General features: G+C 54.1%; 7 protein-coding genes across 7 annotated transcripts; 5 read left to right on the forward strand and 2 right to left on the reverse strand.

The window, feature by feature from the left end:
* Positions 1-3,420: 3,420 nt before the first annotated feature.
* Positions 3,421-4,177, forward strand: BDZ99DRAFT_55341 (uncharacterized protein). The gene has a single exon (XM_033727092.1). The coding sequence runs from the start codon at positions 3,523-3,525 to the stop codon at positions 3,973-3,975; it is 453 nt and encodes a 150-aa protein (XP_033575382.1). The 5' UTR covers positions 3,421-3,522; the 3' UTR covers positions 3,976-4,177.
* Positions 4,012-5,186, forward strand: BDZ99DRAFT_464301 (uncharacterized protein). The gene is made up of 2 exons (XM_033720280.1): positions 4,012-4,859; positions 4,917-5,186. The coding sequence occupies exons 1-2, from the start codon at positions 4,026-4,028 to the stop codon at positions 5,064-5,066; spliced, it is 984 nt and encodes a 327-aa protein (XP_033575383.1). The 5' UTR covers positions 4,012-4,025; the 3' UTR covers positions 5,067-5,186.
* Positions 5,187-5,242: 56 nt separating this feature from the next.
* Positions 5,243-6,016, reverse strand: BDZ99DRAFT_489099 (CGI-121-domain-containing protein; the record flags this gene model as incomplete). The annotated part of the gene is made up of 2 exons (XM_033722957.1): positions 5,243-5,719; positions 5,864-6,016. The coding sequence occupies 2 exons, from the start codon at positions 6,014-6,016 to the stop codon at positions 5,243-5,245; spliced, it is 630 nt and encodes a 209-aa protein (XP_033575384.1).
* Positions 6,017-6,666: 650 nt separating this feature from the next.
* BDZ99DRAFT_489100 (uncharacterized protein) lies at positions 6,667-9,675 on the forward strand (the record flags this gene model as incomplete). Its single annotated transcript, XM_033722958.1, has 4 exons — positions 6,667-6,855; positions 7,005-7,742; positions 7,792-8,848; positions 8,894-9,675. The coding sequence occupies 4 exons, from the start codon at positions 6,667-6,669 to the stop codon at positions 9,673-9,675; spliced, it is 2,766 nt and encodes a 921-aa protein (XP_033575385.1).
* A 1,518-nt stretch (positions 9,676-11,193) lies between these two features.
* Positions 11,194-12,947, forward strand: BDZ99DRAFT_489101 (peptidase S28; the record flags this gene model as incomplete). The annotated part of the gene is made up of 2 exons (XM_033722959.1): positions 11,194-12,370; positions 12,505-12,947. The coding sequence occupies 2 exons, from the start codon at positions 11,194-11,196 to the stop codon at positions 12,945-12,947; spliced, it is 1,620 nt and encodes a 539-aa protein (XP_033575386.1).
* A 719-nt stretch (positions 12,948-13,666) lies between these two features.
* On the forward strand, positions 13,667-15,377 carry BDZ99DRAFT_499742 (uncharacterized protein; the record flags this gene model as incomplete). The annotated part of the gene is made up of 2 exons (XM_033723674.1): positions 13,667-15,162; positions 15,364-15,377. The coding sequence occupies exons 1-2, from the start codon at positions 13,743-13,745 to the stop codon at positions 15,375-15,377; spliced, it is 1,434 nt and encodes a 477-aa protein (XP_033575387.1). The 5' UTR covers positions 13,667-13,742.
* A 404-nt stretch (positions 15,378-15,781) lies between these two features.
* On the reverse strand, positions 15,782-16,589 carry BDZ99DRAFT_55382 (uncharacterized protein). The gene has a single exon (XM_033727108.1). The coding sequence runs from the start codon at positions 16,323-16,325 to the stop codon at positions 15,963-15,965; it is 363 nt and encodes a 120-aa protein (XP_033575388.1). The 5' UTR covers positions 16,326-16,589; the 3' UTR covers positions 15,782-15,962.
* Between the last annotated feature and the right edge of the window lie 999 nt (positions 16,590-17,588).

Consider the following 17,588-nt stretch of genomic DNA (forward strand, 5'->3'; position numbering starts at 1 on the left):
TGGCGGCTGTTGAAGGGGAGAATACAACGCCGGTTTCCTACAACAAAGGAGGAAGTACGGCAGTACGCTGAGGAGGAATGGGAGAAGCTTGAGCCCGAAGAATTTGAAAAGTATACGGGCAATATGAGGGAGCGTTGCCTTGCTGTAATTGCTGCTGATGGCGGCCCAACGAAATATTAGTTACTGAATAAGCACTGTTTTCATGTGGCGATGTGGCGATTGTAAGCACTAACAGAGACGCTTGCAGGGAGCGCCGGCAGCCCGCTCAGGTAGCCCCCTTGTATGGGAGCTTCGGGTGCGCTAGCAGGGAGGGCGCCAACCCGCACCGGCCACACCCTTGTGGAATGTTCCGCACGGCAGCTCAATGGCGTTCGTAGACGACTACTCGGCATGGGTCATGGGGCCATCAGCAGAGGAGAACACGCGGGTTATCCAGGACGAAGTGGTTCCGATATTAGAGAAGTGGGAGCGCACGAGCGGGGCTCAGTTCGAAGCCGCCAAGACGAGCTTCATCCATCTTACGCGATACAAAGCAGCAGGTAGGGACAGCACGACGCCGCTGTGGTTCAAAGGACAGGATATTGTGCCTACAGACAAGGTCAAGCTCCTAGGTATAACGCTGGACAAGGAACTAAGATTTAAGGTGCATCTTGCAGACAAAGCAGGCAAGGCGACGAAAGTGGCGCTAGCGCTGCGCAGAATGAAGGGACTGCAACCCAAGGCAGTCAAGCAGCTGGCGCAGAGTGCGGTGCTGCCGGTGGCGGACTACGCGTCGCCAGTGTGGTACCCGATCGCGACGCACGACATGAAGCAGCTCCTACTACAGTCGCAGAGGATCACGGCGCAGGCAGTGATCAGAGGATTCCGCACTGTTGCTCTGTCAGTGGCAGAGGTAGAGGCAGGTCTGCTCCCCATGGAACAGAGACTGCGGAAGCAGACGATCGTGTTCTGGGTGTCGATCCACAAGCTGGGCCCGTCACATCCCCACTGGATGCTCAAGCGACAACGACTGTGCACGAAGCATCGATCGCCACTCATGAGGGTGGCAGAGATGTGTGCAGAAGTTCGGATGGATACGGTGCTAGAGGTTAAGCCGTACGCATGCCCGCCGTGGGTAGCTCGGCCTGAGGTGGTGATATGCGAGGACGAAGAGCGGGCGCGAGCTGTTGCCGAGGACTACCAGCCAGGACGAGTAGACGTATATGTGGATGCATCAGTACGAAACGGCAGGGCAGGCATCGGGGTATTTGCCAGGCCATCGCAAGTGTGCATCTCGAAGACGGTAGCCAGGTCCGAGCAGGCGGACGCGCACTTTACCGAACTGTTAGCAATCAGTGAAGCCGCCAACTGGCCGTGGGGCCCATCTTGCGTAGCGCTTGACAGCGACGGCCAGCCCGTACCAGCGTCGAGCATCCGCATCTTCTCTGACGCGCAGTCGGCGCTGCTATCGGTGCGCAGTTGGCGAGCCAGCGCGTGTCAAGGTGTCGTGGCAGAGATTATCAAGAAACTATGGATGACCAACGTCACGCTGCATTGGATCCCAGGACATGCGGGGATCGAGGGAAATGAGCGGGCTGACAGACTGGCAAAGGCAGCGACGAAAGAAGAGAGCGAGCAGCCACTGCAGCGCGACGGTGAACCGTGGTATCTGACACGGCTAGCATTGAAAAGAGCCAACGTAATAGCAGGACCGCCCCCACCAAAGTGGGCAGAAACGGGAAAGTTCACGCGGAAGATGGATGCAGCGTTCCACCTAGGCAAGTCGGCAGAAATATACCGGCAGCTGAATAGCACCGAAGCGGCCATCCTCACGCAGCTGCGGACGGGTAAGACGTTCCTCAACGAGTATCTGTACAAAATCAAGGCAACAGACACAGCGGCGTGCGATTGCGGGTGCATAGAATCGATAGCACACTTTCTCTTTTCGTGCAGGCGATGGAGGCAGCAAAGAGCGAAGCTACGACAGCAGCATGGACAGCGATTCGGAGAGCTATCGTACGCACTGGGAGGGTACTCGAGTAGACAAGAGGGCGGGCAGAGCATCGACGGACCGATCAAGTACTGGAAGCCGGACATGGAAGCAGTTAGGGCGACAATAGAATTCGCAAAGAGCACAAGGCGGTTGCAACCAAAAGTACAAGACGAAGAAAGTAGAGACGAAGAGGAGGCAGAGGAGAGGGGCCAGCTGAGGATGCCCTCTTCTGCCTCGTGAGCGTAGAACGACAAGCTGTCTATGAACGCGCCTCGGCCAGTGCGCTGCCGATTAAGAGGCGCACGACGCCGGAAATGCCCTGCGGACGCGAGGCCTCGACAAGCCAGGCAGCTTGCTCCATACGGTAGTGTATTACTTTCCTTTACTTTCCTTTGTTGAGCATGGAGTTAGGCATCGGACGAGCAGGTCTCATGGTTGGCTTCTGAATTGGAGCAGACAGATCAAGGATAAATGTATATAGCTGGCGCTTCGTAACGGCCCATACCCATAGGGTGCATGGCCATAATAGAACACACACACACACACACACACGTGGAATGTTCCGAATTGCACAGAAGTGTAAACTGCTGATTATGGGAGAGTAGAGCCACATGTGGCGCAGCTCATAAGATCGCCACTTGAAAAAGTCACAGGTAACGGCTGCCAAAATAGCTAGCACGTGATCATTCATGGATGTTTCTAGAAGAGCGCCGCATTTCAAACATAGCGTAAAATACAGTAGTTATCTAGTACCTCCCTACGTAAGCGCGCTAAACCCTTATGCCAAGGCACACGACGGACCCCTTCGCACGGATAAATCCGGAATGTATGTTTCTAAGGGCCTATTGCCTCAAAGCTTAGAGGCATCTTTTTTCATCCTGGAACTATCGGTTCAATACTCCGAAATATGAAATTTGGGAGATAATAGTGGTGCAGTAGGGGTGTAAAGCTAATGCCATTCCGGATGCTCTGAAAGGAATGATCGACAGTATGATTAAGAACGTCGTAATTTTTTAGCTTTCCTAGATAGAAATGTCTGAAGAATAATAGTAGGCTAACGATAACTTGATTGAATCGCGAGGGAGGGAGTAAGATGCCGAAGCAATAGATTTGTTGCGGTATGGGGGGTGTTGCGCCACACACGGGGGGACGTTATACCTAAAGTGATCACGCGCTAGAGCTACTTGAGGTGACACCCTGTGGTTCTATTATCAGTCACGAACCCAACAGCACATATTCATCGCGATACGAGTGTTGTTTTTAGGGGTCCGACAATCCATCTTAATCTATCTTCCGCAATCGTTTAGGATATGTACAGAGCACCCCTGCTCAACCCTAGCTCGGTAATTATCGATTCCCTCTCCTCCACTCGCACAGCTTCTCTGCTACACCTACCATTATCCTCAACGTACCTTCAATTCACTGTTCCCTACTCATTTCATTGAATCAGCCCTGCTGCTGTGAAGTGCCCTCGTCGGCGCAGGCTGGTGCGGCAGCGTAACGGGCCGCACCGCCCATATGCACATGGCGCGGCGGCCTAGGGGCACCAGATGGGGCGGGAGTCTGTGGCTCAAGTTCTTTTCGAGTTTTTCGAGTGGTATAGAAGGCTAAGAATTGTACGCTCGCGGCGAGGTACCTTTCCGGAAGATTTGTTGGTGTTTGTTGGAGTTGAAACATCACAGGGTGCTCAGCCTCACCCGCGCAGCAGCTATTTTTGCCCTGCCCCCACCACAAATATACACGAACTCGGGCCGAGCCCTTGCCTAAGGCTTACCAGAGAACCCAATTCACCATGCGAACGATCCTGCACAGCTTTTCTGTACCTTGATAGACCCTGGTTTCGTTTACATGAACATGTTGGTGGTGCAGCGTACAAGGGTATTCCGCGCCGCGCGATCCTTCGCAAACGGTATATCTGTCAAAGTTCCCTTCAACTGAAGGCCTATGACCTCAGTCCCCTGCGTGTGCACCTTTCTGTCGCCATTCAAAGCCCACCAATTTAGTTTCAGAACTTTCAAATCGATCTAGCTCTATCATGTCTCTTCCGCGACCCATGTCTATCGTGTCTCCAGTTCAAGCCAAGTCTTCACCTCGTCCACAATATCTTCCATTTCCCTCCACATACCGCAATCGCTCCGGACCTGGGAGCTCGAGCGAAGAACGGCGGGCCTACAGTCCTCCCGTGGCCAACATCAATACTATGACTCGACCACAAGCAGCGTATACCGTACCAAAGACGAATATCAACCACCGCCGCGAAACGACAAGGCCGATATCCTCGAAACCAAAGCTATCAAAACTTTCAATTAGTGGGCCTGTGTCTCCGCCTTTCTACCCTTCTGTGCCTTTTAACGAGGTCTCGAATCACGAAACCACTGTATCCAAAGATATAACATCAGGCGGAAGCCTAAAGCAAATCGGCCAGCACATGCCGTTGAACTTGACATGGCATTCTACTCTCCGATTTGTTCTGCGTATCATCACTATAGCGCTTAGCGCAGCTGTGGCAGGACTGCTGGCACACACCCTGAGCGTCTTAGGCAATACAAATACCAATGTCTCGACAGGCCAGTTTCCAAGCACATGGCCCAGTCATACAGACGCTACTGCGACCTATCTCCTGTTCTCGATCGCATTCGTCAACTTCTTGTTCGCGGTCACGATCCTTATCTGCTCGATCAAGAAGCAGTTCCGTACATCGATGGGAGCTCGCGACAGGTTTCGAGTAGGAATGGGCGCATATATCGTGATTGCATGGGCAACGGCCTGCACTGTTTACAAGGCGCTGGATGCGGATAGCAGTACTAGCCTGGGCCATTTCGCCTGCATGAATGTGAATGCGATAGGCACTGGCAGAAAACAGTACCGTACAGTGTGCAGAGAACAGGTACGTCCTCAACCCTTCTTTTTGAGATTCCGAACTGTGCTGATCACATTGATTCAGAATGTCTCTTTCTATATCTCTATTGTTACTGGCGTGCTTGAGATTTTGGTGTTGGCAAGCTACATCGTCAACGCGTACGCTACGAAGAGTGCGCAATTACCTGCGAGAGATCCTGAGAAGTGCCAGAGTGCGCACGTGTCCCGGCGATAAGTTCCATTGTTTGTCAGTGAGATGTTCTCTTCTTACCTTCGTTCTTATTAGCTTCATATCCACGTGTGATGATTTCAGTTTAGCCGTCTATGTTGATACCTGCTTATGGTGAAGACCCGCAATGTCATATACCACTCCGTAGTCTAAACAACGGCTTAAGCCCACGTCTCTCCCCCTCAAGTACCCTTCAAAGCCATAATCCCCAAAATCACACCCTCCATCTCCGCCCTCTCATCCTTTCCACTCCCCACCCCATTCCCGTTCACCACCACCTCCGCCCCCTTCTTCCCCTTCTTTCCCCCACCGCCTTTGTTCCCCGAATCCAGCTTATACACCTTCCGCAACGCCTTCAAATCCGTCACCCCCGCCAGCGCCTCCTCCCCGAACGCCACCGACTCCCCCTCCACCGCACCCCCCAGATGCTTCGATACGCTCTCGGCCGTGATGTCGTGGTTTGACAGAGGGATTTTCACGGCCAGGAGGGAGGTGGTGCTGTCTTGGATGCCGAAGCGGCGGTAGGCGTCGGCGATGTTGTTGTTTGGGGAGAGGGAGAAGACGAGCTCGGAGTGGATGTTGCGGGACTTGAGGCGGGTGTGCACGGCGTCGTTGAGGGCGCGGAAGGTGGCGGCGTAGAGGTGGCGGGGGGAGAGGATCTGGGAGGGCTGTGAGTGGGTGATTATATGGGCATATAAGAGTTCGATGTTGCTTTGTGCGGCTTTTCATGAGACTGGATTGAGAGTAACGTTGAATATGGAGGGGGGAAGAATAATGGCACGTGACAGGAAGTTGAGTCTTACCATTGTGGCGTCGAGGAATGCATATTCGAAGGCGGTATTTGCTTCGAGGAGTTGCTGGCGTAGGAAGGGAGCGTTTGAGACGTTCTTGAAGAATGATATGTAAATGGGGTAGTCGGGGTAGTGGGGCAGGTAGAGTGTTTCGACGGTAGCCATCTCGATGGTATGTTTGAATATTCAGTGGAGTTTATGCTCCGTATCTTCGTCTTATGCAACTAGTGAAAGAAGTCAGATTGACTACAGCCAAGGCTTCAACTAGCCCAGTCACATGCTCGCTAGATCGCTATAGGTGTGCCTGACGCACCTCGTGCTCAGAGTCTCCCGCGATCTCGAGGACGCAGAAGCAAAGATTCTATCTTCTCGCGCCTTGGCACGGCGTGCGGAGTGAGCGCTGGAACCGGGCTCGATCAGTCGCACCAGCGCCAAAGCGTCTGAAGCCAGGCTCGGAGTGATGTTAGCGGCTGGTGATCAGGCAGTTCTCGAGCAGTTATCGAAAAGGAGCTCCAGCCTCAAATTACTGGCACCGCTCTCGGCAAGCCGCAAATATTGGCGGGAAAGAAGGCAGCGCCGCAGCAGCGCAGAACACCCGTGACCGCGATCCAAGCGGCTCTTCCAAGGCTGTTGCGCCAGGAGAGATACCCGCAGGCCAGCAACTCGTCTCCTTTGAACGTCGTGTTCTCTCAGGCCGCCTTGTCCAAACCCGTTCGGCCGGTGCAGCGGTCCCCGGCTCGCGCTGGCAGCACAGCGTCGAGGCAACCTCCGCGGTATCTTCCACCAGTACCTCCAGCTCTTGCTGACCCTCGAGGATGGCCCCAAAACGGGCCCCCGACGACGACGCCCTCCACGACAACAAGCTCCCCAAGCTCCCCAAGCTCGAGGAGCCGCAAGGGAGCCCGCTCACACAGTCGCGCGCCCAGTCGGCCGACTTCTCCAACTCTACCAAGAAGAAGCTGAGCGCATCCTCGCGCACCGGCCAGGCGTGCGACAGATGCAAGGTACGGAGACGGCCTCCCCCCGCGAGCCTCCACTGTGTTTGTCTCTGCGCAAGCGATGAGACAATTGCCAGCAGTGTCGACGAAATGACCCAGACACGCGGGATCGCCTGCATAGGACCAACGCCGTAGTAGTGCTAACCGTGGTGCAGATCCGCAAGATCAGATGCGACGGCCGGGCAGGAGGTTGCTCGCCATGTCTGCAGAACAACACACCGTGCAAGACGACCGACCGCATCACGGGCCGAGCTACGACACGGGGTCACACTGAAGCCCTCGAGGGCGAAGTCAGCAGTCTGCGGAGCCATGTCGCGGAGCTGCAAGCGCAACTGAAGGAGCTAGGAGTCGAGCCAAAGCCATTCAGTGGCTACAATGGATACACACCAGCGGCAGTGCAATCGCAACCGCTGCAATGGACATCGGCCAGCTCTTCGGGGAACAATGATCAGATGTGGTCTACGGAACAAGCCCCAGCCAGCGCGAGCGGGCCTCCTCTTACGCCGTATAGGGCGTCTGGAGAGGTACCTCTGGCCACCCAGGCGGTGGAGAACAAGATACTAGCCATGCTCCCGGCCTTCAAGTCCGCCGCTATTGGAGACAACTATCTCGGAATTTCGTCCGCGGACTCGCTCCTTTCACCCATCAAAGGAACCTCGCTCTCCGTATTTGGCACAGAGATCGACATCACCGATTTCGTTGACGGAGAAACTGATTACGAGAGTTCCGTCCAGTCGTATGGGCATTTCCTGAGCGTTGTTCTCGGACATGACCAGAACGTGGAGCCACTCCAATTCCCCGAGTATCAGAAACTCAGCGAATACGCAACCTGGTATCTCCGGTCTCTGAACCCATACACTATGATCCTGGACAGGGCATCCTTTACGCAGCTGGTAAGTTACGTCGCTCGTGTGTCCGGAACTTCTAACACATTTGAACTAGATATGGCGCATATATCATGAGCCCGGCTTTACCCCTTCTCCAGCAGAGACTGTCATGGTCCATATGATGCTTGCAATCCTCAAGTACCAAATAGCGAAGCGCAATCACGATGATGTCATGTTTGCGGAGTCTAATAAGCATTACCGATACTCCCTCAGCTTCTTCGGGGCACTCTTACGGAATCATTCTCTTCCAGACGTCCAGGCCATGGGTTTGATTTGCATACACCTTCGCAACTTTCCTAAACCGGGCGCTGCCTGGTTAATGTGTTGGATGACCTTCGCAGTTGCCGTCGAACTCGGCTTCCATCGATCAACCAAAGCATGGGCCGCAACAGCCCCCAAGAAAGATGTGCTTGAAGTCGAATTGCGGAAGCGTGTGTTCTGGACCATATATGCACTTAACGTCAGTCTGAGCGGGAAGCTTGGCCGGCCCATGCCAATCAGGATGGAAGATATTGACGTCGGATTTCCCGAGGTGATGGATGACAGTATTCCAGGAGAGCAAAAACTCGACTTCCACAAGTGCTCCTTTCAAGTCGGTATTCAGACGGCGAAAACAGTGCCAATGTACAGCAATATGTACAGCACGTTGTACACCGTCAGACAGTCACCCAACTCGTACGAGGAGACGGTCCGGAAATTAGAGGCTTCATTGCGCAGATGGCGAGAGGGAATTCCTCTTGAACTGTCGGATCGACAGGCCAACCAGGAAAGCTACATTTTTTCAAGATATCTCGAATTCTGGGAACTCGAGTTCACGCTTTTACTCCATCATCCAGCCGTGTGCCGTTCTTCCAGTCCAGAATTCATGAAATCTAATCTTGACATCTGCTTAGACGCTTCTCAGAAGATGCTTCACAATGTCAACGAACTTCGGAGATATAAGAGCTTGGACATCGTGTGGATTAATTGCACGACCTATATTGCTGCAATATTCACCACGTTATTCATTCATTCTCAGAGAAAGGATAGTATCACCTCTGCTGATATGCACGAACTGAGGAAAGATATGGAGCTCTGGCTAGACGCCATGGGCGAATGTGGTGAACTCCTAGGTAAGACTGCCCTTTTGCTGTCCGCGCAATTTCTAATTTGGCCAGGGTCAGGTTTGAAACTTCGAAACGCGATCTTTAAGATCGTAGAGCTGTCTTTAGCGAACATCAGTGAACATCTAGTCAAGAAGACAGCCACAGAAGCTGTGGCGCGTGCAGCACTCAGTCAGACTCCCCAGCAGCAGGTAAATCCCGCTCCCAACGCATACGAGAACACGGCACACTTCCATTCCCAATACACCAATGCTGCACCTGGTGACGCTGGCTCTAAAGCTACACCTAATTACCTGCCTTCGGTGGACCCTTCAATGGGTGCTACATCGAACATTTACCCGGGAGGATCGCCCGTGTTTCCATACAGTAATGGGGCGGCAACAACGCTAGCACCATATCAAGGCGACAGCAATAACCACTCGTTCGACCAACCGACCTATGCTGGTGTTGCGGATCCTGGAATGAGTGCAGCTCATGTCGCTGCTATCCAGTCGGCTGCTTCTGGGAACCCGCCACCTACTCCAGAGAGTTTCATATATGCCAACAATACAGCACCGAATAATGCACCCCAGCATTACCCATCACACAACGATGCTTGGCAGCAATGGACACGTGCTAATGTCACCCCAATCGAGCCACAAGACTACAGCCGACCGCAGGAGTACCTCAACACTGCGAACACGCTGATGGCATTGGGTGGCCGCGACGGAGTAACACCGACCACTGGCCAGGAAGGCGTAGCATCAGCAGAAGGGTCTTCAGTGGCTGCGCAAACATCATCGTGGCCAATGATGATATTTGGGATTGGGCCGAACGGCAATATGCAGTCACAGTAGCCATTTCCTTGGTTATGTCGGGGTTTCCGGGCTGACAACCTGCTTTCATCATGGAGCGTATCATATGTACTTGTATTGTACTCACCTGGAGTAGCTTTGTACAGGGCTGGCGTGGGTCGAGCCTCTATGGGACGGTCTGTGGGTTATCTCGGCGTTGCGGTGTGTCCGAAAAATCATGCAAGGTGTTGGCGGTAGCAACAATCACTGTGAGTATGGAGAGTTCAGGTGTATAACAAGCTTTCAAAAGTGTATTCCCTCAGATGATCACGGCATTCCTAGAGCAGAAGTACGTGCCGTAATTATGCAGTTCGAAGAGCCTTTTAAAGTTAGATCCTTCGCGCGGGTCGAAGGATTTCTGTGGGCTGCCCAGATATCAAGCTCGAACGGGGATGTGCCGAACCGATCCGTCGAAGGATGAAAGAAAGGTTATTTGCTCTACCCATGCTAAGGGTGGGGTTTGCAGAGCAAGATGCTATATGCCACCATAGTATTCCGGAGATACTTCTTGCATTACGTTTCGCGCCGCCTTGCACCGCCTCTAGACGCAGTATTGATGCCCAGTAACTCTGACACGAGCGAAACATTAGGCAGGCTCGCTACTAGAAATATGACCTCGAGGCGAAGTAAATAGAGGTTGAGCCAAGTTCAAACGGATCGGCGCACTTATTTTAAAGAAGTCTGACTTCTGTTACTGGGTTGCAGTGATTCCATACTCTTGGATGCACAGACTTCTCCTGAATCTGTACTCTGTACTGAGTTCCCAGAGATAGAGTGCAGCATAGTATTGTCGTGCCACAAACCCGACTTGGGAGTACCATCACTCTTGGTACGCTAGAACTATGGCCTTAGATGAATGGAAGGATGGAAGCTTCCGCATGAAGATCTTCTCTCGGTGGCGAGTTTCCTAATTCGCCGCATGCCGCTCCACCGCAATCTCACGAAATGGAGCTCTGGTAGCGACAATGGCAGTGCTGGATGAGGATGAATGTGTGTGGCTCTCAGCCGCCTGGTGGCCTGCAGCGCTATGCCCGAAGAGGCACCTCGTTGTCGTCTTTGCGCTTGGCCGTGTCGTCGGCCTCAGAGTTCCACAGCCTCCTGTCCCCCGCCGCACCCACAGCCCGGCTCATCACGTCCATGCGGAAGGTGACCGCCAGGCACAGCGGCGGATGATCGCTGCTGTGATAGGCAGTTCTGCATTACCTTCGCAGGGACAATGCCATTACTGGGACCGAAACATGGCGCTGACTGGGCCACCGCAAGAAACCCTACTAACAGCATCTTGGACGGAGCACTTGCGTTCTGACTTTCCAGCATATATAGGCCCGATGGCCCGCCATGCGGCTCTTCTCTGTGCGTCTCCCATTTCCACGTCCTCTCTTCTCCCAGTCTCGAGGGTTGAGCAGGTTGGTCGAGTCTGTCGTTCACGACTAGTTTCAGCATTTCTGAAGTCTTTCGTTCATTTTCACAATGCCCTCCATCCGTTCAATATGTCTGTTCTCCATATCTCTTTTCCAGAGCATGCGCGTCGCCGCTCTAGGCGGTGGGTTGAGCAATAGGTTGCAGCACATGGCCGATATGGGCCTTTTACCAGACGGCACTCCGATGCGGCTACCCGACGACACTATCAAGGCCGCCGTGACTACACCTACAGCTGCTGCCGAAACTATTGTCGAAGAATACGTCGACCTACCCTTGGACCACTTTAATTCCGGTTACGGCTCACTCAAGACGTTCAAAAACCGTTTCTGGGTTGCCGAGTCTGGGTACAAGCCGGGCGGACCTGTGTTTATCTACGATGTTGGCGAGGCGGATGCAGAGAGCAGTGCGCTGTTCAGGCTTCAGGATCCGAGTTCGTTCTTCAAGCAGATTGTGGACTCGTACGGCGGCATCGGCATAGCCTGGGAGCATCGCTACTATGGCAAATCGGCCCCCGTGACGATCGATCTAGACACGAAGCCCGAAGATTTCACGTACCTCACTGCCGAGCAAGCTCTGGCCGACATCCCAGCCTTCGCCAAGCAGTTCAAGAGAGCAGATATCAACGCCACACTCACCCCAGACAAAACGCCCTGGATCTTCGTCGGGGGATCGTATCCCGGTATGCGTGCTGCTTTCGTGCGCAAGTTCTACCCAGAGACCATATACGCTTCCTACGCGTCATCCGCACCTGTAGAGGCTAGGAACGACATGTCCGTCTATTTCGAGCCAGTCTGGCGTGGCATGAACGCGTACGGCTGGGGAAATTGCACTCAAGACATCAAAGCTGCCATCAACTACATGGACAATGTGATGGAGAAGCCATCAGCCTCAGCAGCACTCAAAGAGAAGTTCCTCGGCCTCGGTGCAGGGAACAACTCGAATCCAACTTTCGCCGACGCTCTCTCCACCCCCTTCTATCTCTGGCAGTCCTACGGCGTGGAAGGAGGCACGACAGGTCTCAGATCTTTCTGCGACTGGATCGAGTCTGACCCAACAACGAATGCGACTGCCCCCGCGGCGGGATGGGCTGCCAGCAAAGGCGCTAATTACACCGTCGCCCGCTGGGCTTCCTTCCCTCCGTTTGTGGAGATGGTCAACTCTTATATGACGACGAATTGCTCCGGGTCAGCGACCGAGGAGGGTGATTGCAACCTTGATCTCCGCTTCACGGATCCTGCCTCCATCTCGTGGACCTGGCAGTATTGCACTCAGTGGGGTAAGTTGAAGCCTCTTGATACTCGCGTTATTTCATTCACTGCCTTTACTACTCGATCTTGCATTACTCCCATTACTCCCATTACTCCCATTACTCCCATTACTCCCAATAAAACTAACCACCACTTTCTCCAGGCTTCCTCCAATCCGCCAACCTGGGCGCCCACCAACTCGTCTCCAAATTCAACTCCCTCACCCACCAGCGCGACATCTGCCACCGCCAATTCCCCAACTTCCCGCGCACGCTCCTGCCCGAATGGCCCGCCGTGGCCAGGACCAACGCGCACTTTGGCGGCTGGAGCATCCGCCCCTCAAACGTCTACTGGTCCGGCGGCGAGTTCGACCCCTGGCGGACCCTCTCCCCTTTGTCCGCGGAGAGCTTCGCGCCGCACCCCGCGACGTTCCAGACGCCGCCGAAGTGTGGCGAGAGCACGACGGCGGAGACGATCTTTGGGTATGTGATGAAGGGCGCGGAGCACTGTTTTGATTTTCGCACGACGTTTGCGCCGGGGAGTGTGAGTCGGGCGTATTTTACGGCGGCGTTGAGTGGGTGGTTGAAGTGTTATAGTCCGAAATAAGTGGTGTATGGGAGATAGGGGAGAGGGGGAGACACATATGCTAAAAGAATCTATCAATAATTCAACTTTAGAAATTAAAACTTGCCTAAAGCCCCCGCCGCGAGGTAAAGGTCAAAAGACCTGAGTCTATCCCAGAAGACGTTCTCTATCATTCAAATCATACTACGAATACATGGAGCGTTTTGCTGGGATGCTCAAATCTGTCGACTGCTCGGACCACATGATGCTCGAGTTCAAAGATAATGGAAGCTAAGCTTGCGCGCAGCGAGTTTATCAATCGCTCAAAAGGCGGGACTTCCGTCCAAACCGGGAGTGTGAAAATGCCATGAGACATCACAAGCGGTGGCAGAAAAGTGTGCGGATATCTGTGACGAGACACAGCATCTGTTCCCTTTGCTCAACCACGCGATTATCGCCCAAATAGGACTAGCGCCGCGGTACTGTCTCCGACAACTTTTGTTCTTTCCCGCCATTTCTTCTTCACCTCTCCTCTTCACTTCATCCTCCACACACCAGCACTTCTTGGCGAAGTCGTTCACCAAGCGTCCTGATCTCATTTTCCAGAGGTGCAGCCAGCTTCGGCACGGGCAGGCTGTGGAGCGTACCGCTTAGCATTAGACAAGCACTCTCTCTGGGCTTGTGTACACCTGCCTAGCACCGCTTGAGGTCCACTAGTACGTTACCAAACTGTAAAATGACAACTTCGACAAGGCTAATACCTTTTCAGGCCACCTCAGACCGTTGTCGGACTGCCACTTTATGTTCAACGGAGCCTGGCTCGACCAGTAATTCACTATGGTGTTTCGCTTTCCCGACCTGCCTCGCGAGCTTCGCGACCGTATTTACGGCTACGCTCTCGTTTATGAAGCCATTGATATCAACGTGCAGATCTGCGAGTCAGATAAGCCGGTGCCCAAAGACCATTACACGGGAAATCCTAGGAAAATCAAATGTGCCCAAGCCCCGTCTCGCAGCTCGTTTGCTGTTCGAGTTCGCCCGGAAACAGATGCGGATAGGCTGAAGCGGTTGTCGCGACGAAGGCCGTTCTTTGACAGAGAATGCCGTATTCACAAGCATGAGCTACTGACATATGTTCAAAAGGCGGATTCGATGGCTTGCGAAAAGGGCTGCCATGGCGAGAAGCATGACAGGGATCCTTGTGGGCAGTGTGAAAAGTGCAAGGAGATGCGCGAGGAGCGGAGCACGAGTGGAAATCCCGATTCTGATAAATGTTGTCGGGAATGCAAGCCTGGGGTCCAACTTAGCTTGCTTTCCGTCTCAAAGCAGGTGTATCAAGAAGCCGCCGAAATCTTCTACAGGCGAAACAAGTTCTTCTTCAGCGATAACCTAACCGGCTGGCCTGATTCAGCCTGTCTGGCATTCTTGCATGATCATCCGACCTGGGCTTTGGAGAGAATCCGAGGACTCGGGTTACGCATTAACACAACACATTGCAGTTGCCATCTTCCTATTTCCGAGAATTGGTCGTTGTTGGTATCGAAGATCCGGAATTTGCAATTGGACCATCTGGATTTCAGTGCAAGGGCATACTTTGACGAGGATGATTATGTCGAAATTGACACGGCATTTGAGCATTCTAATGAAATACTTTCCTCTGATTGGATATTGGAGTTGCCTAGCGATGAAACCCATTGGGAGGAAGGGCACTGGAATCCCCCACCCGACTGGATCGCCGAAATACTGGGTTCCGGCATCAAAGTCAAGAGGCTGGGTTTAAAGATGCAGGTGGACCGGCCGTCTGGAGTGGAATGGTACTTGAAAAATTACAAAAACGGCGAGGATGATGGGACGCTTTCGAACTTGAGGCAGCTAGTGATAAAGTTGAGGCAGACCTTGTTGAAGAATGGAGAGCTGCTAGGTGAAACGGGGCTGAGGATTCTGAAGTTCTGTCCGCACAAAGAGTGGCCATACATGAACGCCTTCAAATGCTTTAGCGACGATAAAGGAACGAGCCTCTCATTTCGAATTCTTGGCGACGATGACTGGGATGGGTCAGAAGAATGGGTCCCTTGGTCAGATGGCCTGGAAGAAAGTGCTGCGGATGCCCCCTTACTGACAACTGGCCTGGAGTTCGAGATGTTGTGGGCTGAGCACGAGGCCGCAAACAAGATCACTTCCAATACTGCTTACTGGCCGGGCTGGAATACAGGCGTCGGTCGTTGGGTGGGCATGAACGGTGGCGATGCCGATTGGAGTTGAACTCAGTCCACTCGTTCACCGCTGCATGAGGAGCCTCATGGCATTTTCATTATTCCGAATGAGGGACAAGGCTCAGCATTTTGGAAGATTAGTACACTTGGGAGGCTACTCCAAACAGCGTCAGCAGGTTTGCGCAAAGTGGAAGTCTATCCCAAGGCACTGTACACACCCAGAGATATCACACTGGTTTTTGGAGCTCAACTGAAATGAACGAACGGGGTAAATTTCCCCCTGTCTACAATCCACCACCCCAAACTCTCACCCCCTCACCCCCTCACCCCCTCAACCCCAAGACCAAAAATAAAGAGAGCGAAAAGAAGAAAAAGATACACCAAATCCCAATACTCCATCAAAATAAACAAGGTTGAACCATCCAACCCAATCCAAGACCCCTTCATTACACCGGTGACGCACCCAGAGAGTACTCCCCTCATGTCATGAAACGAATATGTAAAACCCAAGAAATCCCATGCGCCAACGTCTCGTCCTTTCGTTATATCAAACGACGTAACAGCGGCGAACCTGAAGCGCGTTAAGCGCTATCCGTGTCCAAACAATGCAAAACCTTGGGCCATCGCCTCACCCGACCCCCAAGCCTCGCTGAAACGCCAAGCCCTCCACCAAGCCCCTCACCCCCTGTCCATCATCCGGCTTCACATCCCCATCCTCGACATCACTCGTCCAAAATCCCAGTCTCTCGTCATCGTTTCACCCTCCCTCTTCTCCGTTCCGTTGCGTTCATGTCAGTACGCCTCATATCACCTCCTAAATCAAACTCTCGCTCACGTGACCTTTTCACACCCGCCCGTCCAAGACCTCGAAAATCCCGCCCATCCCCCGCGCCTCCCCGTGCGGCCGCGGCTCCAGCATGTCCAGCTCGACGCCGAAGCTGCGCCGCTCCTCCTCCATCTCGAGGTCGAGGCTGCTGGGCTTGCGGCGCAGCAGCAGCAGCGCGCGCAGCGACGACGCGGTCGAGGAGGCGGAGAAGTGCGAGTCTGGGGACGAGGTGCGGGTCAGAGGGGAGGTGGTGCGGGTGCTCGAAGTAGAGGAGGCGGAGAGGGGCTCGCGGGGGCGGGGCTCGCGGGTGGGCGAGAAGGCGGTGCGCAGGCGGCGGAGGGAGGGGGTGCGGAGGGGTTGGAAGCGGGTGTGGGTGCGCATGTTGGCGGTGGATTATCGTGTGGGTGGTTGAAGGAGTGGTTAGGTAGGTGGTGGGTAGACGGTGCTACTTCTTTCTTTTCTTGCTTGCTTGTAGAAGGGATGGGTGGACTGGTGGGGGGATGCACAACAGATATATCGGAGCTGATAGCGTAGTTTCAGCGATTTGAGGCAGCGGTAGCGGCTGTTGTTTGTATATCCGGCCGGGGCTTCGTGGAAGTGGAACTGAGCGAGGGCAAGCGCGACGCAGGTCCAGCTGTCCGCGGTAGGTGTGGTGTGGTGTTGAAGAATGTGGGCAGCGAGCGTGTGGCTGTTCGTGTGGAACGTCGATCCGATCTTGAAGGTCAACCCAGCAACGACGGAACGGGAGCGAGCTTCTCAGAAGTCTAGGCTTTGTTCGTGTAGAAAAAAGAGTGGTAGAGAAGCGTGAGAAGAGCAAGAGAAGGGGGACAGAGAAGGGAGCAGAGAGCGAGAGTCAGGTAGTAAAGATATTAAAGTACCACTCAGCCACGCTTCCTCAAGAATGAAGGGATGGAGTCAAGCCGGAGGATCGCAGGAACCAGCACAGCTGCAATATCAATCTCTCAATCAAATCGCAACCTAGGAGCTAGGAGTGGCCGCCAGGAACGAGCGACTCAGCCGGGCTTATATGAAATACCTCCCCAACCACCCACCCACCCTCACCAAACCACGTCGATACTGTCTCCTGTCTCCCTGGGCTGGGCGTGTCACACGCCCGTTAAAGCGAGGGAAAACCAGACCAGACACGCTTGGCCCGCCTTCTGACGTGCGGCCTGTGTCGTCCTGTCGTGTGCGCCGCGAGCAAAGCACCACAGCCGTCCCGAGCAATCCCAGCAGCCTTGAGACGCCCGCGCCGCCCGCGTTCCAGCGCCCGTTTCACCATAGCGCAGGCGGACGAGCCCCGACAGCACACGCGCGAGAGCCCGGCCAGCCAGCCAGCAGCCAGCAGCCGGCACTGATTGACGGAGCGCGGCCGCGATCAGCAGTTCGCTGCAAGAGACGGGTAGCCGGCTGCGGGTTCCCATGGTGGCAGCCTGGGTTGGCCGAAACGGGACGCATTTCAGGAGAGCATTCATGCTAGCGTTGTTGCGGTGGAACTGCCCGTGATAGTGACTGGAGGCACGTATCTAGGGGTGCTGCAGTTGCCATTCTAGCGGACTATTTGGGGCGGGAGTGAAGACACCTGGCCGGAGACTGCGAGAGGGATGCTGAGACACGGCACTCTGCGTGCTGCTGGACGTCTTC

Source organism: Mytilinidion resinicola (assembly GCF_010093595.1).
Source record: "Mytilinidion resinicola strain CBS 304.34 unplaced genomic scaffold BDZ99scaffold_12, whole genome shotgun sequence".
Taxonomy (NCBI): domain Eukaryota; kingdom Fungi; phylum Ascomycota; class Dothideomycetes; order Mytilinidiales; family Mytilinidiaceae; genus Mytilinidion; species Mytilinidion resinicola.

Excerpts from the sequence above, each read along its gene's own strand:
- BDZ99DRAFT_55341 (XM_033727092.1), top strand. The coding sequence starts at position 3,523 with ATGGGGCGGGAGTCTGTGGCTCAAGTTCTTTTCGAGTTTTTCGAGTGG.
- BDZ99DRAFT_464301 (XM_033720280.1), top strand. The coding sequence starts at position 4,026 with ATGTCTATCGTGTCTCCAGTTCAAGCCAAGTCTTCACCTCGTCCACAA. Across the intron at positions 4,860-4,916 it reads GTACAGTGTGCAGAGAACAG|AATGTCTCTTTCTATATCTC; the intron begins GTACGTCCTCAA and ends ACATTGATTCAG.
- BDZ99DRAFT_55382 (XM_033727108.1), bottom strand. The coding sequence starts at position 16,325 with ATGCGCACCCACACCCGCTTCCAACCCCTCCGCACCCCCTCCCTCCGC.